Genomic DNA, 25,859 nt, shown 5'->3' on the forward strand with positions numbered 1-25,859 from the left:
AGGGTTTGCTGCCATCTAGTGGCTGAATAATATAAAGACAGGAAACGGTAATATTGGCGCTTCAATGACTGCAAAAAATATTTTTGGAGTTAGAAAATGGTGAAGAGAGGCGTGCTCTCTACAGAAGAACTTGAAATTACGAGCATCACTTGTTTGGCTTCTGTATGTTTAAAACAAGCACTGTTTGTAGGACTTGCATGCAACATCTTCAACCAGCCTAAGTTCATTTGCTAGTTTCTCAAGATGGTCTTCAGTTTGGGAATATTCTGTGTGAAATGCATAACCTTGAAGAAATAATACGAATGAAATAAAATTAACTTTTTGGCCAGGCTGGTTTTCGCCGGTCTGGCTGTGTTACCGTCTGGTCTGGTCTTCTGTGACAAGTGCAATCAAGATAAGTTTGATTGCAGCAAACCACTTTAGAATGGTTTAAAATGTTCTCTACATTTTAAAGTACCGTTTGTTTCACTTAATACGTACCTGGGAACAAACTTGTATATTTGCATTTTAAAATGTAAACTTAATTCTTCATAGGGGAATGCGCGTCCTCTTTGGAATGAGGCGGTCGTATCAACAGCAATCTAAAAATAATTTAGCCTACATAAGAATTATTTCTACGTTTCTGAAAAAGCGTGAAGCTAATTCACGCCGATTCAAGCTGATGTGTAGGTGGAAAAAATGGATTCCTAAAATGATAAATGAAGGAGAAATATTTCATACCTCAGCAACGCCTTTGCAGCGCAATCATAAACGTCATTGATTGGTCCATCATTCCCAGCGCTGAGAAAAGTAACAACAAATGTGCCACGTGACCACGCCGTCTACCTTGGACTTCAACCGTGGTCTTGACATTCATTTACACTTGATAGTAATTTACACTTGAATAACGGGACATTTAAACAGCTGTTAAATGTACAAACACACTACAAATAATTAACATTTTAAAAAAGATATAATGATTTAAAATCTCGCAAGACAACGTCCGGGGCGTTAAGTCCCGCCCATGTTGACTGTTGCTGCTGCTCTGTCTCAGCGGTAACGCTTGAGCACTTCACACAAAACAGTAAGTACTGATGTTTTTATCATAACCTAAGACTTTTTTTGTGTAGATATAAGTGAGTGAGATCTGTTTTCTGTCTGCATTGGTAAAAGTGTTAACTTAATGGATTTTACAAAGTTCTTTCGTGAAGACTTTTAATGATACCTGCAGTAGAGAAAACAGAGTGAATCTCACCAAAACTTCTTCAGGTCACTTCTTTTACTATTAAAAAGTTTTTAATTTTGTCAAATTAATATTTTAAGAATGTTTTGAACAAAGATGCCTTTAATAACCATTAAGTTTTTTTACTGTATGTTGACACAGCATTAAGCACATACATTTAAAGGTTCTGTAATATTTTACTTTTTAAATTGTACTAATGTCAGTGTATTTGTTTTTGACAATTAGATAAGATTTTTAATGTTTGTTGGTTTCAATTGTTTTTTTTTAATAATAATATAAAAAAACATTTTTTCCAGTGCCATGTGAGTATATCATAAGTTATTTATAAAAAATTATGTTTTAAAGTATTTTTTTTAAATATGAGTTTTACATTTTAAATAATCTTTCCTTCTTACTTTGCCATTCGAGACACAACCTGAAGTAACTGATGTAAATTGTCTGATATTTTAAGAGAATACTGACCTAGACTCACTATCATGAGAGACCGCAGGGTTCTTCATCATAACAACTTCCTGTTTCATAGTTGTGTCATCACATGACCACTAAATGTAATAAAGTGTTCCACCTTCACTTATGCAGTCTATATGCTTTTCTTTTGACAGAAAGCACAATTTCTCAAGAATGACCTCTAACCCTGTTGACCCATATATCTTCACTTCTGACACACTGCCTTCCGACCCCCGCTTCATGCCACCACTCACCAATGGGCTGCTGGGTTGGAGAGTGTTTGACAGAATTATGCATATGGGCGGGGTTTATAATGGTGAGGGCGGGGCCTGTCACCGTGCTGACATTCCATGTCCACTGGCTGTACAAATGAAGCCAGACAAAGTAGGACGTCATATGTACAAGTTAGACATGCGTAAAGGTTGGACTTAAATCATGCACATAAACTTTAAATTCATAATACAATCATGTTAATAATGTTTCTCTCTCTCTTGCTCGCCCTCTGTCTCTCTGTACCAGGTATATTCTCTCACACTGTGGTCACTCTTCACGCTAAAGCTTCTCAGGTTTTGTACACTCACCGGCAGCATTCGAACCTTCTGGTCATGGAGGTTCACCTTCAGCGTTTGGAGCCCAGTGCACCACCAATCACAGTTCACTTGGACAGTTCTTTCAACCCTCAGAGTGATGACATCACTTTCCGAAAAGCACCTGACTATAAGGAAGGGAGGTACGTCCTCACTTCCTACTAATGTTTTTCCGAATCTGATTTTATAGCAGTGTAGCAGGCCGCCCCACTAACCCAGGTCATATTCTCTTCAGGCATATTTTTGGACAGACCAACTCTTCAGAAGTTCCTGGAGGAATCCGCCCATTTGTGCACATGATCTGGACGCCTGTTTCAACTTCTGTATCGCTCCCGTCCGACCAGAGCCAATGCAGCTGGGTTTTTCTGGTCGCTGTTGCTGAGACCAGCGAGAGCGCCCAATCATATTACAATACTGGTTTGGTGCTTATTGCTACTGGTGACTTATGCCCCTCCCACCTGAGAAGTTGGACGGAGCTGTGGTTGGGGAGCAGCGTAGAGGTAGTGGGCCCTGAAACCTTGAACCGTGCTTTGATTGGCTCCATGTTTTATCTTCTTAGTGCATTCCCATCTTTAGATGAATCAGCCAAGCCGTTTGGGGGAGTCAGTCCTGGGGGTTTGTCAAATGGGGGCAAAGATGAAGATTACCTTGGACACGTGTTTTGGGACCAGGTGAGTCACACAGGTGCACTGTTGGAGAACATCACTTTTAAGAGTAACATGTTACTTAAATTTTTTTTTTTTATCCCATTACGTTGGGATAAATACTGATTGAGGCCATCAGACAGTCTAAAACAATAACAGAGTCTCATGAAAATTATATTCTTTAGATTTTTATATGTGTGACCCTTTGGCTCCCCTATAGGACACGTGGATGTATCCTGGTATTTCTCTCTTTTATCCCAAACTGGCCAAGGCTGTTCTGCAATACCGTATACGAACAATAGAGGGCGCACATTCAAATGCCCAACAGATGGGCTATAAGGTACCGTGGGTAGTTTTAGTGTTGTGCATTAATGAGTAATTTGTAAATTTTTGCAAGATTATGAGTATATTGATCCACACACTGTTTTCTGCCCATACTGCTGTTTTTTTCAGGGGTTGAAGTTTGCATGGGAAAGTGCGGTAACGGGTCGTGACGTTTGTCCAGATGACCTCATCGTCCAGCAAGAAATCCACATCAATGGAGATGTGATTATGGCTTTCAAACAATACTTTTATCTCACACAGGTAAAGACACTGCAAGCACACTTCGGCACTTTTTATACCTTCAGCAAAAGTCTTTACAACGTCTGTGCTTGTGCTTCACAAAGGACCTGGAGATGTTCAAGGTGGGCCGCGGAAGCGAGGTGGTATGGGGGGTTGCCGACTACTGGGTTTCAAGGGTAACCTGGGACCCCGCCAATGACGAGTACCATATTAAAGGTAAACAAAGTGATTTTATTGTCACTTTTTGATCATTTTTCTGATGTATTTACTAATATGTAATTTAACTTCTGCATCGCAGCTACAGAAAATGCCAGCTTTTTCAGATATTGTTATACAAGCCGTGTGAGGTTTTGTTTCTATATTGTTCATCCAAAAGGGGTTATACCGCCGGATGAGTACTACACCAATGTTGACAACTCAGTGTTTACAAATGCTGTCGCCAAGTGCAGGTGTGTGTTCGTGTTTTTTTTTTATACCTTTTTTGGGCCAGTAAACAAAACAATGACCTTAGCAACTGCATATAAGATATAATATTGTACTATATTTTATCTTTCTCTCTGGTGTCAAGTCTCCGGTTTGCTTTGGAGTTGGCCAGTCATTTATCGCACACTCCTCCTCCTGAATGGCAGGACATTGCTGATAAGATCAAAATACCCTTTGACCCGGAACTGAAGTATCATCCAGAGTTTGATGGCTACACACAGGGTGAGATCCTAGATTTGTTTTAAAGTGAACAAGAAATACTATTAACAATTTTTTTGCTGAATAAAAGATTTTATATTGCACAGGAACTAATGTCAAGCAGGCAGACACAGTGTTGCTCGGATACCCTTTGGGCATGTCCACGACCCCAGAGGTCAGACAGAATGATCTGGAAATATACGAGGCTGTCACAGATCCGCTTGGACCAGCCATGACCTGGGTAGGCCTCTGAGCTTGGTTCACAAACCGGCTCCAAGCAACAGTCTATGCTGTGTTTTTCAAAACTGATTTATGTTGTGCAGTATGCCTTCCCATCACAACGTGTTTCTTAATGAGTGTCGATGTATATTTGTGTGTGTGGAGTATGTATTTATCGTGCAATGTGTGTGTAGGGCATGTTTGCAGTTGGTTGGCTTGAACTTGGTGAGGCTGAAAAAGCACAAGAGCTTCTGCAAAAATGTTTCAAAAATATCCAGAAGCCATTTCAGGTACTTTCCACTACATAATAATACTTGGCAGCTTTTTTATTTGCATCCTTGGCCTTTAGCTTCCAGTGTGATGAATTTAGGAGTAGTGATATTGTTCAGACTGGCTATTGCTTTTATTTCTCTTTGTGTAGGTATGGAGTGAGTCAGCTGATGGCTCTGGTTGTGTAAACTTCCTCACTGGTATGGGCGGCTTTCTTCAAGCAGTGCTCTTCGGCTATACTGGTTTCAGGTGAATCTCTCATTTCACAGCATCAAATTAAAATCCAGCTTACTACTTCCTGAATGGATGGTCAAGAGAAGCACATTGCATTGTGGGATACAGTATTCCACACACTGTGCTTGCGTTTTAGTGCTTAATCACAATGTGCCTATTTTTAATGTAATATTTGTTGTAGAATGAGTCATTTCTAAATAAGATTTGATGTTTTTATCAAGAGTGCAGAAGGAGTGCCTTGCATTCGCTCCATTGCTACCACAGGAAGTTGATGCACTCAGTGTAAAAGGTGTGTGTTACCTTGGCAACAAGATGGATTGGTTGGTTAAGAGTACAGAAGTGACTGTGACAGTGAGGAAGCCTGCGGAAGGTTCTGGGAATAAGGAACCAGATGCTCTTACAGTTGTCCTGAATACAGGAACCACAATCCCCCTGAAGCCAGGTAATAAACAATAACTTTAAACTGAACCAAAACTGATAATAAATAATAGCTATTAGCTCCTAACCCTAAATATTTCCCAAAATAACCCAATTATGTAAATCTAGTTACATTTATAGTTATTTACAATATATACAGTAATTAAACAGCATACAAGATTGTGTAAGATAGAAAAAATATTAATTTGTGTAAAATATTTATCATGGCTGTGGTCGGTGATATTTTCATTGGTTGTCCACAGGACAGTCAGTGACGTTTTCACGTCAACCTGGTCAGATCCGAAAACGGATTTCCAGATCCTACTGCTGGCCTCTCTGATGATCCACAAACCGTCCAAGACTCTTCCTCTGTGTGCTTAGTTTGCCTAATTGATTTTTATCCAAAGTTAAAAAAATTATAATCATTTGATTTTTTTATTAATACTTGAATGAAACATTTTGTTATTTATATCGTTTTACATGTTTGTATTGATTCACATTACGTTATACACTACAATCTTTGGACTGTATAAATGCCAAATGCATTATTATAATAAATAACTATATTTAATTATTAATATTAAAATATAATATTTACTTGACTTTTGAAATATCAAACATTTTTTAACTCAACTTATTTTTTTAGTAAGTATCATTTTTGTCTAAAAATGTAATAATAAATAGGGGGGAATAAATAACCAATTAATCGTCAATAACGTTGTCAATAATATTGATATTTATCATCATTTTTATTCATTTGAAATTTCCTACATATCTCGTTTCATATAAAATAATACGTCCTTTTCTAATGTTGACGAGCGTCATTTCGTGTTACGTCGTTTACATTCGGTAATTTCCGTTTTCGTTCGGTAATTTACGCCTGGTCTTCTTCCTGTGTTGATCCCGTCCCCAGAAAAGACACCGGGAGGCCATTACCCTGCAACCATTTTCTTTTTTAACACACTTGGAGAAACAGCTAATCTATTCCGTGCAAGCAGCGAGAGCGATTATTGGATACGTGCGCATTTATAGAGCACAAGGGACGTGCAGCTCGCCCCGAAAATCCTTCGGATCATTTCGGCTGGATTCGTGTTTTGAAATGGACGCGACTGAACCGGCGGCGAAAGCGCTCGAGTTGGGCGACGCGGAAGCGGTTGCAGTTTCGGATACCGAATCGGAGGCCGAAGTTGCAACGATGACTGTGATGGAAGAAACGGGAAACATCGACATAGCCGAATCACTGCCGAACCCAGACGATGCCGAAAGCGCGTTTGCAGGTCAGTCAATGCACGCGCACCGGCTGATATGATTGTTTTACTGACTAACATGACAATCGGTATATAATATTTGAGGGTTTTTTTTGCAGTTTATGGTCATTCGGTCCATCATATATTTTATTATGCTAGTTATTTATAACGTTACCAACGATTATCTTATTTCGTTAATAATAAGAAAACTCGCTCTTTTTTTAACTAAAAATCCTTTCAGAAATCCTTCATGGACAAAATCACGACGTTTCATACGTTGTGAATGTAAAAACAATGAAGTACCATAATGTACTACGGTAACTCCTCTCTAAGTTATAGTATTTCTCATGTACATACATTGTTTTAAAAAGTGCCATAGAAATAAAAGACATTTTTATCATGACTATAAAATATCACACGCATGGGATTTGAAAAGAAATGTATAGATTGAATGCACTGTAAGTTGCATCTGCCAAATGCAAGAAATTTGACTTATATAATGTGTATAAAACAACAATATTATGAACAAACTTTAAAACATCTATGTGTCCTAGAAGTCACTGCAGTCACCGTTGGAGATGTTCACACCGGAGACGACACTGTATTTACATCCGCCGTGGCAGCTGCAGCTTCCATCCCTGAACATGTGCTGGTAAAACAGGCTTTATCTGATGGACCCGTGGGACTCTTCCAAGTTCTAATGGTCAAAATAAGCCATTTATAAGTCTTATTTTGGATGATAATGACAGACATGTTGTGATTGATGCAGACAGGCAGAACCACGCTTCAGATCGGAGACAGTCTGAGCTCCCAGAAGGCAACGCTGATCGTGGTGCACACGGATGGAAGCATCGTGGACGCCACCGGGCTGAAGGGTACCACAACACCAATGACACCCGGTGTGTGTGTCACGCGCTGTAGTTTAGCTTGTGTTTCAGCTGATCTGAAGACGGTGCTGCTCAAAAAATAGATCTATTCTAACTTCGATTGGCTAAAAAATCAGCTGCGGTCACACATACTGTAACTATTTATTTCAAAACCTTACAAAATTTTTTACATTTTTTGTACATTTCATGACAATATATTCCTTTATTTGTATATTTCTCTTTCCTCTAAGTGGAAATAAATAAAAAAGTGTCACTGACATTCTCTCAGGTCCTCAGACCCCGACCACCCCTCTGATGTCTGGACATGATAAGGACGTCTCAAAGTACAACTGGGATCCCTCAGTGTATGACAATGAGCTTCCTGTGCGCTGCAGGAACACAAGCGGGATCCTTTACAAAAACAGACTGGGCTCAGGTACACACTGGACACAAGAGGGCGTCCACAGACTGCTGAATCTCAAGCTTGACTTGTATAGTACAGTCATTCCCTGTGTAGCCATGTTCTTCACAAAACCCCTCCTGACTTGAAGTGTGTACATCTTTACGTGAAGAGGCTATCGTGGCTGAATGCATATGAACTTTTGGTTTCAGGTGGTAAAGGGCGCTGTATCAAACACAACAGCAACTGGTACACCCCGACAGAGTTTGAGGGCATGTCGGGTAGGGCGAGCAGCAAAGACTGGAAGAGGAGCATCCGCTACGCCGGGCGACCTCTGCAGTGTCTCATTCAGGTCAGACCGGACATCACACGCACCTACGTACACGCATACGGCTCACAGTAACACAAAATGACACCCTTTCCAAAAATCCCCCAGAGCACAATCAAAAGGAACTGTGTGTGTGTTGCAGGAGCGCATACTGAACCCGCATGCGGCGTCCTGCACGTGTGCAGCCTGCTGCGATGATCTGTCCGCAGTGAGTGATTCGCTGGCATAATCTGATCAATCATATAGTGTGTTGTCTTATGTGAGCATTTCTTAACATGGTACGTGTGCACAGAGCTGCTGCCACATTACAGATCCGTTCTTTGTTTTTCTACTCCAGTGTGCCAAGGACGGACCTTTCGAAGCGGAGAACATTACCATGGTAAATTGTCCGGTGTCGTGGTTGTGAAGTCAGATTGCATTAAGAACAGCGATCCAGAATCGAATTCTGTCCTTCTTACAGACGGGCCCCGTCAGACTGTTCGTCCCTTATAAAAGAAGGAAGAAGGACAATGAATGCTCAACTTCCCCAGAGAAGAAGGACGTTCAGACACCAAAGAACATCACCCTGACTCCAGGGGCGACGTGTAAGCGCTTGTGTAACACCGGATATTACCACGTGAACGCATGAGTTTGTTAAATGAGGAGATACTGAAAGAAAAAATAATTCTTTAAATATTAGTTGTTACGACTTTTGATACAAAGCAAAGCATATCATCACGAAAGGAAAAAAGTCTCCCCGGGCAGACGGATATAAATGGATAAATGTTCACGGCATTCTGTCTGATCTCAGTTACAGTCACTCCATCCGGACAGATCATCACTCCATCCGGACAGATCACCACATCAGGCGTGCTGACTTTTGACCGAACGACTTCAGGAGAGGCGACGGCCATCGTCTCCGACAGCCCTGCGCCTGCTGACGTTTTCACCAGCACAACTGGTGAGTGATGGGCAGACATATACATGCTCTATACATATCACATGAAGCCATTCTATCATATTCACGCTTTGCCCTTTAATGTGGTATTTGCATCAGAAGGACAGTGGGCGGTCTTCGGTCGTGCCGACCGAGGTTAAAGCCCATGACTGGCTTGTTTTTGACTCCTCTTTTGGCTGAATAGGAGTGTTATTTTTAGAGGTCTTTGTGTGAGATGGAGCCTGAATCTATCTGAGCCCAGCATGTGTCTCAAATAACGAGTTATTCTGCAGTTTTGTAACCTGTCCAGTTGGGGTGACTCCTTTTAAATGGCACAGTGGTAGGACAGATGGGATTCTGGGTCTGTTCTGATGTGGGTCGTGCTTGATCAGTCTAAACCAATCCCAGTATAAAAGTTAACAGAAGAATACTTTATTTTCAAACTTCAACTCAATATCAGATAACTTCTTCGTTTGGGTGCTTTCAGATATCACGTTCTTTAATGCTGTTAGATTCGACAACCTTAAAATGATAGTACACCCAAAAATGAAAATTCTGTCATCATTTACTCGCCCTCTTATCAATTCAAACCTTTACGACTTTCTTTCTTCAGCAGAACAGAAAAGAAGATATTTTGAAGAAAGCGAACAGCACTGGACCCATTGACTTCTGGTGTATAGACACAAAACCAATGCAAGTGAATGGGGTCCGTTAACAACATTTTTCAAAATATCTTCTTTTGGTTTCTGCGGAAGAAACAAAATCATACAGGTTTGAAATGACAAAAGGGCGAGTAAATGATGACAGAATTTTTATTTTTGGGTGAACTATCACTTTAACATGTTTTGCTAACTTCATTTTGTTCCACTCTGGATTCTTAGATTTATTATTATCATGGTAGCAGAGGTGTCTGAGTGCAGAATGACCTTCTTAAAATGATATTCATCTGTTGCCAGCACCAGTTCATAGATATTGCTTTAAATCTATCTGTCAGTCTTCTTTTAGGAGAAGTTAACAGGGTGTAAATTCTTCTTTAGTACTTTGGTTTGGGGTGGACATTGAGGGCAGTCATTCTGTGCAAAGACCTCGACTCAGAGACCGTGACCGGTTCCATGCCACTGATCAAGTTGCGTGTTTCGAAAAAGCCTGGAAAGACATCAGTTATTTTTTTATAAAGGAACAGCTCAGCTTGCTTAAACCATTGCAGGAAAATACTATAATCTAAAAAAGTTCAAAAGTTGTTTCAAAAGAAATCTCAATAATTTATTTACATTTGCAGTATGAATTTCATACTTTTTTGTAAAGTCAGGGACTTCAAAAAGCACACACACACCGTCTTCTCCTGTCTATCCAATTTGGTTCTGTCTGGTCCGCATTTGTTGCTTCTTTTGAAACAACAAGCTTTGAAAATGAAATGTGGGTCAGGGTTATAGAAATGGACGACTGTAGTCAAGGTCAACAGCGTCATCCAGCCCAGAGGAAAATGTTTTTCGTTCTTCTTAACTTCCATTATGTTTTTTTCTCTCTCCCCAGTGTTGACCACCCTCCCCGCGCTGGCCGTAGTGCCCCAGCAGGCAGTGGTGCAGTCTAAACCCCCGCCAGCAGGGGCGCTGGCGAACGGATTAGAGACGAGCGAGGAGGACACGTGGCTTTACCTGGAGGAGATGGCCAACACACTTCTCAGTAACGTCCAGCAGCTCAAAGTCCTGATCGCACAAGCTAAACCGACCAGTCAGGGTGGACCGCACACCGTTAGCAGTCCAGAGAAAACCAACAACGCCCGGAAAGAGGTCATTTCTCTGAATTTGTGATGCATACAATTGTGTGAACACAGAGTTGATCAGCACTAAATGTGTTTCTCTGTCACGACTAAAACAATCATCAACAAAATGTATTCGGATTCATGGGATGTACTGTAGTGTACGAGTAAGGTAGAAACACACGATTGTGATGCTGGGACCACAATAAGTGGATGTCGGGGATGAGTAAATGAATTGTAAATGACCACTTTATAAAGATTCATCTTATTGATCTTATGCTTCACTTTCTCCAGGCCTTTCAGACTCAGCTGTCACTCGGCGATGAACCCGATGGGAAAATCACTGAAATTATCATCAAGGCAAGTGAACAGAGCATTTTTCTTCAAGTGTAGATGGTTAAATGTTTTTTGTGATGGTCGGGGAGCTCGCGCAGTTTTGCCAGATGCTCTTTGCAGGCAGTCAGAGGTTTATCTTGCACTGTTTGCCGTCGTTCGATTTTTGCCGTTTGTCAGTATGTCGAGGCGGTACGTGTTGACACAGATAATTTCCTTGACAAGCATATGATAGTTTGGCAGAAGAGGACATATGAAAATGCTACCAACCACAGAGTCTAGCTCGATGAAGTGTAACAGAAAAGGGTTGGAATCCATTCCAAATCTATTTGTGTTGTTCAAAGACAAATAGATTTTTAGCAATTACGTTTCAATGTTTCAAACCCCGTGAAGCAATTCGGAAACAATGACACATTTATTAGCGATTGCTGCATTATTTATGTGTTTATCTCAACTACAACGTCTTAGAATATGGCTCGTCCAGTCAAGTCAGGGTTTAGAGATGGAGCTACAGTATGAGCTTTAAAATGTGGCTGATGTCAAACTGATTCCGATTTAGTTGGTGTGCGATGTATTGTGATGGAACAAAACTGTGGAAACACTCATTACCGTCACACATGGTCACCTGCTGTGTGGACGTGGCAGGTGGTTGGATGTGACGGACAGCTGAGCGAAAGAGAGAGAGATTGAAGCAGAACTATCACAATGTCCAGCTGAAGATGGGGGTTGAAAATACACGGTTGATCGGGTAGAAAAGTGCAAAACCTTTTCTTTCATTATTTATAGTCCACTCTGTGTTAAAGGAAAGCTGTTCCACACCGTTATGTCTATATATTTTGATGTTTTTCCATCAGAATTTATTAGTAGCATTTTTTCCCATTTTAGTATTAAGAAAACAAATTGATGTACTAACATAATAGTAACATTAATATGTTTTCCTGTTTTTTAGCACACGTGTGTGAACTGCGGGCGAGAGGCTTCTAGCGAATGCACGGGGTGTCATAAAGTTCATTACTGCTCCGGCTTCTGTCAGCGGCGGGTAAGTCCGGCCGAGCGGTCGCCATCATCTCATGCTAGTTAGAGCTTCTCATTTTATTTTTGGACCCGTCTCTCCGCAGGACTGGAAGGAACATCAACTGAGCTGCTGTCATCCGAGTGCAGCCGTCAGCATTCAGGAAGAGACCCAAATTCCCAGCGTGGACACGGAGAAAGGAAAGGTCTAGTGTTCTCCGTCACGCCACAGGACCTGCTCTGTATGACGTTTCCATTCATGTGTTTTAGTTTAGCTTAAACCTTATTTTAGCAGCTTCCTCGTGACCTGCTATGAATTCTGTCAAACTCTGTCATCATTTATTAATGTGGTCCTAATCCCACTTGACCATCTTTCTTCTACAATAGACATATTTCTTCGTTCCACAGAAGTCATGTTTGTGACAACACAAGAGTAAATTATGTCTTATTTTTGGATGTATTGATATTCCTTTATTTGGACCGTGTTATTAAACGCATTCCAATGAAGGCTCGCATATTTCTTTTGTTTGCTACACAAAAATAAATGCCAGTTTCTGTGCCTGTGTGCATCTTTATTCAATGTATTTAGGTTTTAGGACACACAAGTCCATTATCACGATAAGCATTTTGAATGAATATGGCACATTTCAGAGATTAGCTGTAAACTGGCACGATTTCTTTACTTCAGATTTATAATTCTGTGTTAGCCTGAAAGGGTCATATACACTATCTTTATCATTTTAGTTTTGAGGTCTGCTGTGATAAAGGCCAGTACAGTTGTACTACATTGTATTTTTATCTGATCCTGCAAATTATGCATTATTCTGCTTTGTTTCCAATGAGATTTCTGCTGTTTTTACATTGGGTTTGTTCTAAAAGTTTGTATTCACAGCACATTTAACTGCTAAAATGTGTTGTTAAAATATCATTATTTACTTTAATTGATTTCCTATGATGTGACCTATTTTATCAGACAGCCTCTAATTCTAGTTTGTTGCACAAAAGTGCGTTGTCCTGTTTCTTCAAAGCTCAGACCAATTTAAGTTTATCCAAATACAATACACAGCCTCCACTTTAGATTTCCCTTGAGCACCTCTGGCTGATAGTTTGCTGCAGGACGAAGTTTTTATTATCTCCGTTTGTACCTTTGCATTTAAATCTGAATCGGAAAGAAAATTGTTGGGGGAATTATAGAAAGGCCACAACGGATTCAGACAAAATACTGCCATTCACAATATTCCAAAACGGGAGCCAAAAGCCAAAGTTTTTCTCATTTAAAACAGATACAGGCATTGGAGATGCACCACAAATGCAACGTACACCTTTTACAGTTTTATTCAGAGAAATTTACGGTGCATTTAAGGTATATAACCTTTTAAATATGTTTATTTTGTGTAACCTTAAAATTGAACCCAGAACTTAGCTTTTTACTGCAGAATATCTGGTGTTTTAATTATTTAATTACACATTTTAGTATAAATAATTATTCAAGAAAGAATAAGACTTAACTCGCTGTCGTCATTAGCAGATGACGTCACGTCAGAGGTTTTATAGACGGTGTCGGTACAGGTACACGATCCGGGATGCCTGCACGATCCGTTGGATCGTGTACCGACAGGTACAGGTACACGATCCGGGATGCCTGCACGATCCGTTCTGCGCATGCGCATAATGACGTAGTAAACAACTTCACGGTTTCCCTACACTGTTGGTATCAAGCATGCGATGAAACACTTGACGGCCAGACGGCACAACTGGCGGCATATTTTTGTAGGCTACATTGTGTTTTTCATTTAACAGTTCACGGCGGGTCTATTTTGATGTTTTATGTAGCTTACGCTATGCATTACGATGTGCTTACGTGGTTGCCAATCCAAAATAATAAAGGAGTTGTTACATGAACATACACGATTTTGGTTACATGTGGAATAAAGTCTGAGTCTTGAGAGTCTGTCACTGCAAACCTTCAGTTTCCTCCATACTCCCCTTTGCGATTCATTGCTGCATGGCATTAGGCCTACTTAACTTGCTGTGTTTCGATCTGAGGTCAGTAGTATTGTCAAAGACGGTTTTTATTAAAAGCTGCTAATATTAGTTAACTTTAAATCGACTCGTTTTGTATTAGTATGGGTCTATATATAGGCTAATATATCTATCTATATAATCTAAACGAGGAATAATCCCTTCAATGGTGGTTACAGAACACAATAAGGAACATAATATGCATTTCTGCCTAGACTATCCGCACTTACATGAAGAAAGAATTACAAACAAGTCTGGGGAAACGTTACAGAGTATTTCAACGCATAGTGTGCACACAGAAGTGACATGAGACCAGAGGTGGACAGCAGTGAAAGTCGCGGTACAAAGGTGCTCAAGCGTGGAACAGATCGTGCAGTGTCGTCGCTAAACATAATTGTCTACTACGTCATTATGCGCATGCGCGGACTGATCGTGCAGGCATCCCGGATCGTGTACCGACAGACGGGTCTTGTCTCGTTCTGTCTTGATACAAGTTCTTATTTCAAGGTTACAGAGCTCTCTAATAGGGTCCAAAACTATATCTGAATATTAAAAAAGGGCAATGTGGACATTCTGGAAGTTATTGTCTTTGAAAGGTATTTCAGAAGTCTAATGTCCTTACCTTGCTTTCTTTAAAGTTGAGACGAAGCAAATATTCTGTCATCAATTCCTCAACCTCACGTCTTTTTTAACACAAACTTTTTTAAGTCTTCCAAGCTCAAAAACATATTTGTGTATTATTATTTCAAGTCTTCCCAAGCCATACAGTTTTCTGCGTGTGAGGAACCGTTCAAATTTTCTGAGGCGGGAAAGACGTTAGCGCCACATGCGTCAGAGCTGCCTCGCGTTTGCATGCGGATTGTTTACAAAGCGGTGTGATTTTGAGTAGCCTAACGAGATGCGTTGCTTATTTTCTGTTAAAAATAAATAAATAAAAACCCAAACTTTAACCATAACCTTCATCTAAAACTAAAGAGAATACTGTATGTTGACATTTAGTTTCTTCAAGACCTAAAATTCTTACCCTTAAACCTGATTGGTTGACATTATTTTACGAAAAATAAACATGCTTTTACTATAGTATGCAGTTTAACTATTTGTCGTAAATAAAGTAAACATACTTTATTCATAGCCTATTTGTATAAAATATTTTTATTATAGTACCTAAAGTCACCATGAAATCAAACACAAACAAAGTGTTTTACAGTGTTGCAGTGATTATTATAAATGATTTATCCATGCACACCATAATTTTTTTATTCATTTGCACTTGTAATCTTTAAAACATAAGCTTCAAAAACATAAAGCTCCTCTCCCCTCTCAACAACAATTCTTCACCACATGACGTAAGCAACAAAAAAGAGGTAGGACTATACTGAGTGTCCAATGGCCAGGCATTTTTAGCCTTGCGCCAGGTCCAACTTACAACAAGCCAATCAGAAAGGGAAGGGCAAAAAAAGCCCTGCGGCTACATTTTTTTCTAATTTCAGATACGGAAAAGAAGTCAATCGCAACTTCCGTTCCATGGTGACTTTAACTATGTTCTAAGAAAATACTTATACTACCCATATACTTAGCTAAATCAAATTTCCACATTTATCGCTGAATATTTATAAAATAATATTTTCACAGAATATTTTGAGAAATATATTTAAAGATTTTTTTTCAGGTTGTATGTAAACCAAAAAACACCTGTCTGTGTGTGTGTACCTTCATATTTTCCACCTGGTCTTTATTCAATTGTCAATCCCAGCGGGAGAGCTGAAGGACCAGGAGAGCTCCTTTTCTTCCTAAAAGAAAGATGGGTCGCAGTCGAAGTGTTTCCTGCTGGATGTGACATTTACTTTAAAAGCTTGTCTTTATTTCTGCCATTTCTCGAGCCGGTATGCCAGTATTAAGGGTGATAATGGGGGTTTATGGCCCTCGTGGCTCCGTCGGGAAGACGTCGTGCAGTTGCTTGAGATAACCCATCAGCAAAACATGAATCCAGTTTCAGTGGCTCAGTATTTTTGGCAAACCGTGGTGACCCTTAAAATTAAAGATTTTATGAAAGCAAATGCAGACGTCTCCTGAAAAACAACCGTACAATGTCTCAGACTGTAGTGAATCCTTTTTCATTTTAAACATCAACATCCAAGACAGATGGCATTTAAATAAAAGATTTACTCAATTCTGAGAGCTCTATAGGAGCCTCTGAAGTTTCTGCACCGACTTATGGCGACGCCATTCGATTCGTTCTCGCAGTGCTTGACATCTGCCAGTCGTCACCGATGTTGTTTGAAAGCTTTCCATCTTTTTGCATGGAGGAGAGGCCGGATTGAACCGGGACAGACAGCGGCTGCCGCTGTGGCTTTCTGAGAGTAATGAGTTTTGACGTGTCTCATTTTAAAAGCATCGGGAAATACACTTGGCCCCCGTGCCACGGGAGGACACGTCTCCATCTCTCTTTGACCTTGATGTCACTCACGGCTCTACTTTTAAGGAAATTACTTTTTAATGTTTTTGGAATAAAAAAAGCCAACGTGGCATAAAGAATGAGGGAAACATCGGACGGATGACGTATAGTCGGAAGGAACAACTGCCCCGTCATCAGCATGTGGGGGAAAGACCCCTGTTGTGTGATAGACTGTAAATAATTGAGAGTGACGGAATATTCTCCTTTATGTAATGCACAGTCAGCTAACAACTTTGAAGATGACGGGATTACATTTTGGCTACTCTTTTTTTAGACAACACAAAATGCATGTCTTGTGAAAAAAAACACATTTATTTTTCAGATGAAAGTTGCATTCAGATAAAAAAAATGAAAGCCCCAGTTTAGGCTCTCGGGCCGCTGGATGAACTCCTCCATGTGATGCAAGACTGCAGTAATGGTAACAAGAGGTCATCGTATGGCCGACCAACTCATAGAAGCTTCAAAGCGTACATTGGCCTCATTTATGAAACGCATACAGAACAAATAGACATAAATGTTCAATTGCAACATACTTGTGTAAACTGCATGCATGATTTAACAAATTGTGTAAGTATACATTGTTTCATCTTTTCATCCCAATTTGGTATGATCTTTGATCATTTACTCACATTCTTTTCACACCTGTATGACAGAACACAAAAGAAGACATTTTAAAGAATGTCGATAACTAAACAACACTGGACCCCATTGACTTCCTGAGACATTTTTCAAAATATCTTCTTTTGTGTTTCACATAAGAAAGAGTCATATACAGGTTTGGAATGACATGAGGGTGAATACATGATGACAGAATTTCTATTTTTGACCGAACTATCCCTTTAAGAGTACATGCAAGCCTCATTCCTGAATTTGACGTCATACGATGTCATACAGGGAAACTCCTGCGCGTTTCTTGAACGAGGTTCCGCAACAAAACGTAAACATACAGCCAGGTCAAATGTAATGGCAGCAAACATCTTAGTGCATTATACTGTAGTCGTTTCATAAAACATGCTGTATTTACATGTAAGCATCACATTGTCTGGTTTGTTCATAAACGCTCAGAGGTTAGCACGTTCAGGCAAGCAGCAGCTGGGCAGAGACGGAACAAACTTCCTAAAGAACTTTCTGAACTCCGTGTTGAAGACGGTGTAGATGATGGGATTGAGGGCGCTGTTGACGTAACCCAACCAGGTCACGATGCTGGTGACGCTGCTGGGGATGTCACAGTCCTCGCAGATAGCCCTCATAGTGTGCACTACGAAGAATGGTGTCCAGCAGAAGAGAAAGGCACCTGTAAAAGTTTGAGTTCTGTTAGGTTAGTATCCAAACAAATCTACAAAATCACATTCATCTCACGACACCTTGAACATCTGACCCTGTCCACATCATTCTCCAGAAATTCAGGAGGTCACTAAAATAAGTTTCACAGCTCAGCATGAATAATCGCTGAACTATTGAAAAGTTTTTTTTTTGATTGACTTTATCCTGAGCGGGTTGACAGAGGGTCGCCCTCATCAGAGGGATGTGAAATCTGAAGCAGGAATCTATCCATCCCGCTCTCTGCGGGTATTCGTCAGAAGTGAGGGGAACGAAGGAACATGCCGAATGTCACTCTCTTTAGTGTTGCTATTAGTTTAACTTTGTTAGGGTTTAAACCTAAACGTTCTGACCTTCTGTGCAAGCTGAATTTAATTCGGAAATAAAGTACAAGCCGCTGTTCTTAAATGTAAATATGGACATAACAATCTCTGAGATGCTTTTATAAATAATTATATATTATGTAATTTATTTAATCAATACATAAGGTATATATAATAGTAATAATCAGTTCGATTTTATTTTTATTTGCATTGCATCAAAGCAGCTAGGCAAAAAAACAAAAGCCAAGAAAAACAGCACAAGATATATATATACACATATATATACTTACATATATGTTGTGTGTATATATACTGTATATATTTATATTTATTTTATATATATATTTGTGTATAGAATATATTTGATATTAAATTGTTATTTTATCATTTTATTTACAATACATTTTTTATATTATATATATATATTTATTATTATTATTATAACTGTTTTGGTTAAAAATGAACAAAAATCTGTTATTGAACATACAAAACATTTTGTTCAAAACTGTTGATTCGCGATATTAAGCTTATAATAATGATTTATAAATTGAGCAAATGAGCCATCAGGTACAATTTCACAGCAAAATGGACCCATGTAAACAAATGTGTGTACAGTAACCTGCAGTTTTATGTTTAAAACAGAGATGGCGTAAGAGAGCCAATCATTTTTGCACCTTTAAATATCATGGACACGAATGTCTAAAATACAATCTTTTCTTGAACATTTTTTCCATGACATTTAAATACAATTAATAGTTTGCCTCTATAGGTGCTTTGATACACTACAGTCTTTGTTTTGTAAATAAGAACACTTGAGGTGTTTGACTAGAATATAACTGACTATCCATGTGCATTATGGGTTTCCTGACCCTCGATTGCCCCTCTGTTTCACCTCATCTCATTTGAACTCAGGCTGACAATTATTGCCCGGGGCAAAAGAGGTTGGCCAGAAGTGTCAGTACTGTACAGTATGAGAGTTCTCACGTCAGTGGCAGGTCTCACAGGAACCGGTGAAGAGGATAAGAGTCGGCCTTAAAGTGACGGCTGTCCCGCTGCTGGACTAAAGTGAGCCTGACGTCATAATCGGATTAAAGGATTGGCCAGGAATGATTAGCCAATGGGGGCCAAAGCAGTTTCAACACGTGAAAGACGTGTTTGTAAATTACTCTCATTTAAGGCGCAATATCTTACGTCTTACAAAAGAGCCTCTCACTTCTGTTTTCAAGGATGGATAATAACCACAAGAGTTGAAGGGATAGTTCGACCAGAAATTAAAATGATTTTTTTATTATTTATTTACCCGCGTGTCATTTTCAACCTGTTTGACTTTCTTTCTTCTGCAGAACATAAAATACCCAATTGATACCCAAACAACATTGACTTCCATTGTACGAACAACAAAAAAAACAAGACATTTCTCAAAATATCTTCTTTTGTGCTCTGCAGAAGAAAGAAAGTCATACAGGTTTGGAATGACATGAGAGTGAATAAACGACAGGATTTTCAGTTTGCGTCAACAACGTAAAGCAAACCATCACATACCTACAACAACCGGAAGCACCCTCATGGCTTTCCTCTCTCTCCCATTAATCTTTGCCCTCTTCCTCTGCCGGTTCCGGTTCTGATCTTCCTTGTAGCTCTCGCCGGGGTACGCCAGCATGGACACGCCTACGTCTTTACAGTCCGCCTGGTACGGGCTGTCAGAATCTGGATACTGATCCTGGTCCAGCTCCTCCAGGGAAATATCAGCGAGGTCATTGTCGATGACGGGCGGCAGAGGGGGTGGCAGGCCGGACAGGGGTTGCAAGGAGGCGGCGGCCTCCTGGAGCTTCTTACAGGCCTGCATGCTGCTCTTCAGCTTGGCCTTACGTGCCTCCTCCCAGTTTCTTAGGCCGCGGAACATTCCACAGTACAGCAACAGCATGATGGGACACGGCACGAAAAACGAGCAGACGGAGGAGTAGATCACGTAATTGTTGTCCTCCAGCTTGCACTCGCTGTGGTCCCGGTTAGGGACGTTGTTGATGCCGAACATCACGGGCGAGGCCACCGCCAGCGCTAAGATCCATGTGGCGGAAAGCAGGACAATCTGTCGCTGGTCCACGTGCTTGCGGTTGTAAATGAGAGGGATGGATACTGCGATGAACCTGCGGTGAACCGTACAGAACGTTACATAAAAGGTCATGCGATACAAAAATCTATAAAAACCCAAGGAAACCCTTCTTTGCCCTGGTGGACACCTTGTGTTCACCAGCAACTAAGCCACTGGTTGAATTTCTTATTCACTAATTGGGTTGACCCAGTTCCCGGTTGACCGGTTGATAATGCCTCTCTCTCCAGTGATCTGATAATATCTCTCATATCACTTCTATAATGGGGACACAATATAAAGAAGCCTATGTTTTTTCTGCATTGTGACATTCTTTTCATGGCAATTAAGCCCATTCATGTCCTACTGTATTAAAGTAATGAACGTCAGTGTCGAGAAATTTAAAAAGAAAAGCAAAATGTGTTACAGTAATGAGAATTTGGGGGTGAGAATGTGTCTTGTTAAATGTTTCACTTAAGTTTTACTCAAGATGCCTGCTACCAAAGATGAGCATCCCATATGCAGATTGATGAACATATTTTTATTTTTATTTAAAAAAAATTCTTTGCACTGACATCCAGATTTTTCACGTATTCAAAAATGATCAAATTACAGAAAAAGACTGCAAATTTACAAGAAAACCATGAAAGCATTCTTTACAAAAATTAACCATGGTTTAAAACCAAAAAACCATGGGTTTACTACAGTTGAAACCTTAAAACCATGGTTACTATAGTAAAACCATGGTTTTGCTAAAAGTAATCAATTCACCAAAAAACCACGGTTACTACAGTTTTACCACACAAAAAAAAACCATGGCAAATTTTCGTAAGGAAAACCTGTAATTTTACGGGAAAACCTGTTAATTTACAGTACATTTCTTGCGCCCCAGCTGCTTTGTTTTCGTACTAATTTCTTTGTGTATATCTTTTGTATGTTTATGTATGTCTTTAATAAAAAATGTAGTCATGTCATGGCCGATTCACACATAGACCCGTGTCGACTCAATATTATTCACGTCAGGTAAACCTCACAGGTCATGTCAAACAACTCCCTCTGGAATCATTAACCGGTTGATGCTGCGGACGGTTCTGTCAAGCGTTTGTTGTCTTTTCTTGCATAACACATTTCATGCTGTTTTACGCCCCGAGAGTGTCGTCCTGAGCATATATCTCATTAATCGTTCTGTTGAGTCAAACAGATCTGCAGGGGGACGTTAATGACCTGCAGTCCACTGAGATCTTCAGGCCAAAGTGTGTGAGAGAGTCTAAATGAAGCATAATCGCTCTCGTACTCATAGCAGGAAGCCCCTCTTATTATGAATGACTAATAATACACCCCGCTGTGCAGCATCGGGGTAAAATCTGTGGACTGTATAAAGTCTCCATTAGAGTTGCAGAAGAGATGTCAACAATGTGTCAAAATGAGCTCAGATTTGTCAAGACTGCAATCAAAAGTCGATATTATTGAAGATCTCAATACGAACTCAAACATTTCTCCTCTAACCCACCCAAATCCAGTACTCTTCGTGTGACTTTATGATCATTTTAAATTGTGGAAAAGTGTGTCTAAACTTTAAACGTACAGTGCCAAATGTGTTGCAAACTCAAGACGTTGTCAGTCAGACTCACCTGTCAATGCTGATGGCGCAGAGGTTAAATATAGAAGCTGTGCAAAGCATCACATCCATAGTCATGAGCCCGTCACATATGGCCATATTCAAACTCCAAACTCCACCCTGAAACTAAGACAGACAGACAGAACGCGCCGCCTTAACAATGTTGTTGACCAATCACCAACGAGCTCCCACATGCTCAAAAGTCTATTGACGTTACTAACTTCACATTCATGTATAAATGCAGATAAAAATGCTTTGCAATGTCACGTCATTCAAGACCACATATAGGACGGGGTAAGGGGGGGCTTGCTTCCATCATGTCTGTCCCTTCATTGTGCACTCTTTCACCTCTCCTGAACCGCCTGAGGGCCACAGCAGACAGACTGTGTTTGAAAGCTTAATTTCCCCATTAGCAGCTTGGCGTTGTCACCACAACCAAAGCCAAACACACACCCACACCAAATGCTCTCAGAGCGAGAACCGAGTAGCTGATACACAAAACGGTCTTTAAAAAAAAGAGATAAAACATCAGAGAGGAGGATTTAATGGCATTTTAATCATTGGCCTGTAGGAGAGGACAGATTCCTAATTGCTTTTTGGTAATGGCCTCTCTCCCATGCCAACGACCCACATTGGCGACGTAAGTGGACACCGGGGTTGTGCGGTGCGGGCGCTCATGTGCAATTGTAATTAAGTCATGGATGAACCACATGAGGTTATTTCCTGTGTCCTTGGCCTAAAATGCCTATCGTTCCCAGTTGGGTTCATTTCCCGTTACCTTGTCACCGGCTCAGAACTCGGTCCGGGGATACGGTAACCTGACGCCTAAGGAATGTCCATCTGTGGTTATTTTGGAGGCCTGTTTGGGCACTCCAGTGGAAGGATCTCAGACCTCGTGCCCGCTCCTCGGGGTGATGAAAACAATGCACATTGTGCAATGATTGTGATGTCTGTTTTGGCAGAAACAGATCATCTCAGCAGGAGGGACCAGGGGCCAGGACAGAGCCAAATGTGGTTTTCACGCAAGGGTAACAATTGACCATTAAGTTGGTCTGGCAAACTGTTATGGAAATGGGGGAAGCATTGTTATAGGTGATGAAAAAAATCTCATGAACCATAGTTAAGCATGGTTATGCAGTTTAATGCAAAATCATCCGTGCTGAGTAAAGCAATACATATTCGAAAGGTTTCCAGTTTTATCATGAAGCATTTGAAACCATTACTAAATTTCTTTATATTTCATTATGATTTAATGGTGTTCTATTGGTTCCCATCTACTAGATTACAACCCACCAAGAGGAACCCAAAACAGAGTCACTCACTACCCACAGAGACCATAGTTAAAACCAGTACAATCTCCATTATAACCATTAAATCCATTATAATTTCCCTGATGGTTTTAGAAGGGAAATAAAGTCTGTTAACTCACCTCTGCGTAAACGAACAGTGGCAAAACCAGAACAGCCAAAAGCAGATCAGCAACAGCCAAACTGACTATAAAGTAGTTTGTCGTGGTTTTCAAAGCTTTCTCCGTGTAAACGCTCAGACACACCAGCACATTCCCACAGATGATACAAATAATCAATAAGATTCCGAATATGAGGGCTGGGAAGTTGTAGTTCGTGCTGTGGTTGGAGACGGTGAGGTTGGCTTGCATGTCTGTCTCTATAGTCATCCGTCATTCGGCAATACTTTAATAAAACACATCATTAAAACCCGTTTCTTCTTTGCCATTGTCGGATCGCACCTGAAACGCTTTGGATTCGGACTGCGCGCCTTTCCGTCCCGTTGTTTTCGTCTTTAACCAAAAATGAAAACAACATAAGATCCCTTCATTCTTCATAATTTTGTTTGCAAAAGTTGTCCACACAGGTCTGCGCTGATCACCAGCTTGCGTTTCTATTTCCATCGATCGACCTACGCGCAGCGTCTTAAAAAGCGGCTTAGCGCAGCGCGTAACCGCGCGCTATTATTACCGCCTGATGCATTGCGATATGTTATCGTAGTTATTAAAACGCACATCTTTAGAACCACATCACTTGTTAAAGTTGATGAATACCGCAGTGGCTAAATAAAGTCCGCGGGGCGCGGGGGACCGGTGGCATCTCCACACTTTACGCAAGATTCCCATGGAGTGATAACCTCATCCTGCGTGACGGTGGGAGTGACATTTACCACGAGTGGCTGAGACGATCTCAGTAATGCTTTTCAACATACACATATGCTTGGGAAGGTAAAGTTCATGGGTTTCCTAACCAGCTGAAAAAATGGTTTTATTACAAACAGATCCTTATGAATCATCAACTGTTTACCATTTAAACCAGTACAAAATTCCTGTAGTATATTTTTAGGTCTTTTGGTCCCATTCACCCGATAACATCCCATCAAGAGAACCCAACACATTACCAGTAGAGACCCACAGACCATAAAATGTTCTATTAAAACCAATGCAATTCCTATTATAACCATTAAATCCATTAGAATTTATGTGATGAGTACCTGTTGCTTTTTCAGTTGGCTATAGAAAGCTATAGATTGTTATACTGATATAATTCATTAACTACATTATCACATCTTATAAATCATGTAAAATCATTAATCTTTATTAAAAAGGTAGAGTAATTATGTAAATAAATTACATATTTTTTTGTTTGTATAGTATGTGACATGATATCTTTTTTACAGACTTTCAATACCTTCATAGCAAATGTCATGAACTCGGGTGAGGTGAGAGACAAAGGACCCAAGTGCAGACAGGGACGTAAGGGGTTAACAAGACTTTTAATAAATAATTAACAAAACTCAAAACAAAGACCCACGTGGGGGTAAACATAACAAAACAAGATTAACTAAACTGACAAGACTAAACTAATAACACAACGAATAGGAACACTACAAACTAGACTAACTAACTAACAAGACAAGAACTCACCCACACGACACAGTGCAACATAACAGAACAATGATCCGACCCCAGACAGAGAACACAGGGGCATTAAATAGAGGGACAAATCAAAGGGGAACAGGTGTGGGGCATGAACTAATAAACAACCAATAACTAGAGATACAAAAGGGCGGGAACACAGACAAAGACCGGAGAGAGTATCGAAGGCCGACAGGGTCAAAATGACTCTCTCCACACATAACAAGGGATCCTGCCGTGATTCTACCACAAGATCAAGAAATACATGACACGACGAGCCAGAATCACGACAGAACCCCCGCCTTAAGGAGCGATATCCTGACGCTCCAAAAGGCACAAACAAGACAAGACAATGACAAAAACATGATACATAAACCAAACACTGACATGGTGCCGGCTGGAATGCCGGCTGGACAGTACATAGCGCCGGCTGGATGGCAGGCTGGACAGTACATGGTGCCGGCTAGATGGCCGGCTGGACAGTACATGGCGCCGGCTGGATGGCCGGCTAGACGGTACATGGTGCCGGCTGGAAGGCCGGCTGGACAGGACATGGCGCCGGCTCGACGGCCGGCTCGATTGTACATGGCGCCGGCTGGATGGCCGGCTGGACAGGACATGGCGCCGGCTCGACGGCCGGCTCGACTGGACAGGGCGCCGGCTGGATGGCCGGCTGGACAGGACATGGCGCCGGCTCGACGGCCGGCTCGACTGGACAGGGCGCTGGCTGGATGGCCGGCTGGACAACACGTGGCGCCGGCTGGGAGGCCGGCTGGACAGGACAAGGCGCCGGCTCGACGGCCGGCTCGACTGGACAGGGCGCCGGCTGGATGGCCGGCTGGACAACACGTGGCGCCGGCTGGATGGCCGGCTGGGAGACCGGCTATCACCGACTGGGCAGACCTGGATGTCGACACGACAGGACCGGACAGGATGTCGGCGGCTGGGCAGCGCTCTCTGGCAG

The 25,859-nt window shown here is 40.9% G+C and overlaps 3 protein-coding genes across 7 annotated transcripts; 2 read left to right on the top strand and 1 right to left on the bottom strand.

The window, feature by feature from the left end:
* Positions 1 to 979: 979 nt before the first annotated feature.
* On the top strand, positions 980 to 5,851 carry pgghg (protein-glucosylgalactosylhydroxylysine glucosidase). Of its 3 annotated transcripts, none has more exons than XM_057329701.1 (14): positions 980 to 1,063; positions 1,825 to 2,090; positions 2,189 to 2,399; positions 2,492 to 2,927; positions 3,121 to 3,240; positions 3,354 to 3,485; positions 3,569 to 3,680; positions 3,763 to 3,913; positions 4,033 to 4,169; positions 4,253 to 4,386; positions 4,559 to 4,654; positions 4,786 to 4,883; positions 5,090 to 5,310; positions 5,549 to 5,851. In XM_057329701.1, exons 2-14 carry the CDS (start codon positions 1,844 to 1,846, stop codon positions 5,623 to 5,625), a joined length of 2,172 nt encoding a protein of 723 aa, XP_057185684.1. In that variant the 5' UTR covers positions 980 to 1,063; positions 1,825 to 1,843; the 3' UTR covers positions 5,626 to 5,851. The 3 variants fall into 3 exon arrangements, with proteins under 3 accessions (XP_057185684.1, XP_057185686.1, XP_057185687.1); XM_057329703.1 differs by having other exon boundaries at positions 3,841 to 3,913; positions 5,549 to 5,850; XM_057329704.1 differs by lacking the exon at positions 980 to 1,063 and having other exon boundaries at positions 1,908 to 2,053.
* A 313-nt stretch (positions 5,852 to 6,164) lies between these two features.
* deaf1 (DEAF1 transcription factor) lies at positions 6,165 to 12,704 on the top strand. 3 transcript variants are annotated; one of them, XM_057329712.1, is made up of 13 exons: positions 6,165 to 6,562; positions 7,090 to 7,184; positions 7,302 to 7,431; positions 7,688 to 7,834; positions 8,011 to 8,150; positions 8,269 to 8,334; positions 8,464 to 8,505; positions 8,587 to 8,710; positions 8,917 to 9,066; positions 10,576 to 10,832; positions 11,096 to 11,161; positions 12,084 to 12,173; positions 12,253 to 12,704. In XM_057329712.1, the coding sequence occupies exons 1-13, from the start codon at positions 6,385 to 6,387 to the stop codon at positions 12,355 to 12,357; spliced, it is 1,590 nt and encodes a 529-aa protein (XP_057185695.1). In that variant the 5' UTR covers positions 6,165 to 6,384; the 3' UTR covers positions 12,358 to 12,704. The 3 variants fall into 3 exon arrangements, with proteins under 3 accessions (XP_057185695.1, XP_057185694.1, XP_057185696.1); XM_057329711.1 differs by having other exon boundaries at positions 6,166 to 6,562; positions 7,087 to 7,184; XM_057329713.1 differs by having other exon boundaries at positions 6,166 to 6,562; positions 7,087 to 7,184; positions 7,302 to 7,407.
* Positions 12,705 to 16,936: 4,232 nt separating this feature from the next.
* Positions 16,937 to 24,092, bottom strand: drd4a (dopamine receptor D4a). Its single transcript, XM_057329727.1, has 4 exons — positions 23,402 to 24,092; positions 21,986 to 22,098; positions 19,808 to 20,412; positions 16,937 to 17,916 (listed from the first exon to the last, which is right to left on the bottom strand). The coding sequence occupies exons 1-4, from the start codon at positions 23,645 to 23,647 to the stop codon at positions 17,684 to 17,686; spliced, it is 1,197 nt and encodes a 398-aa protein (XP_057185710.1). The 5' UTR covers positions 23,648 to 24,092; the 3' UTR covers positions 16,937 to 17,683.
* Between the last annotated feature and the right edge of the window lie 1,767 nt (positions 24,093 to 25,859).

Source organism: Triplophysa rosa, linkage group LG3, assembly GCF_024868665.1.
Source record: "Triplophysa rosa linkage group LG3, Trosa_1v2, whole genome shotgun sequence".
In the NCBI taxonomy this organism is placed as follows: domain Eukaryota; kingdom Metazoa; phylum Chordata; class Actinopteri; order Cypriniformes; family Nemacheilidae; genus Triplophysa; species Triplophysa rosa.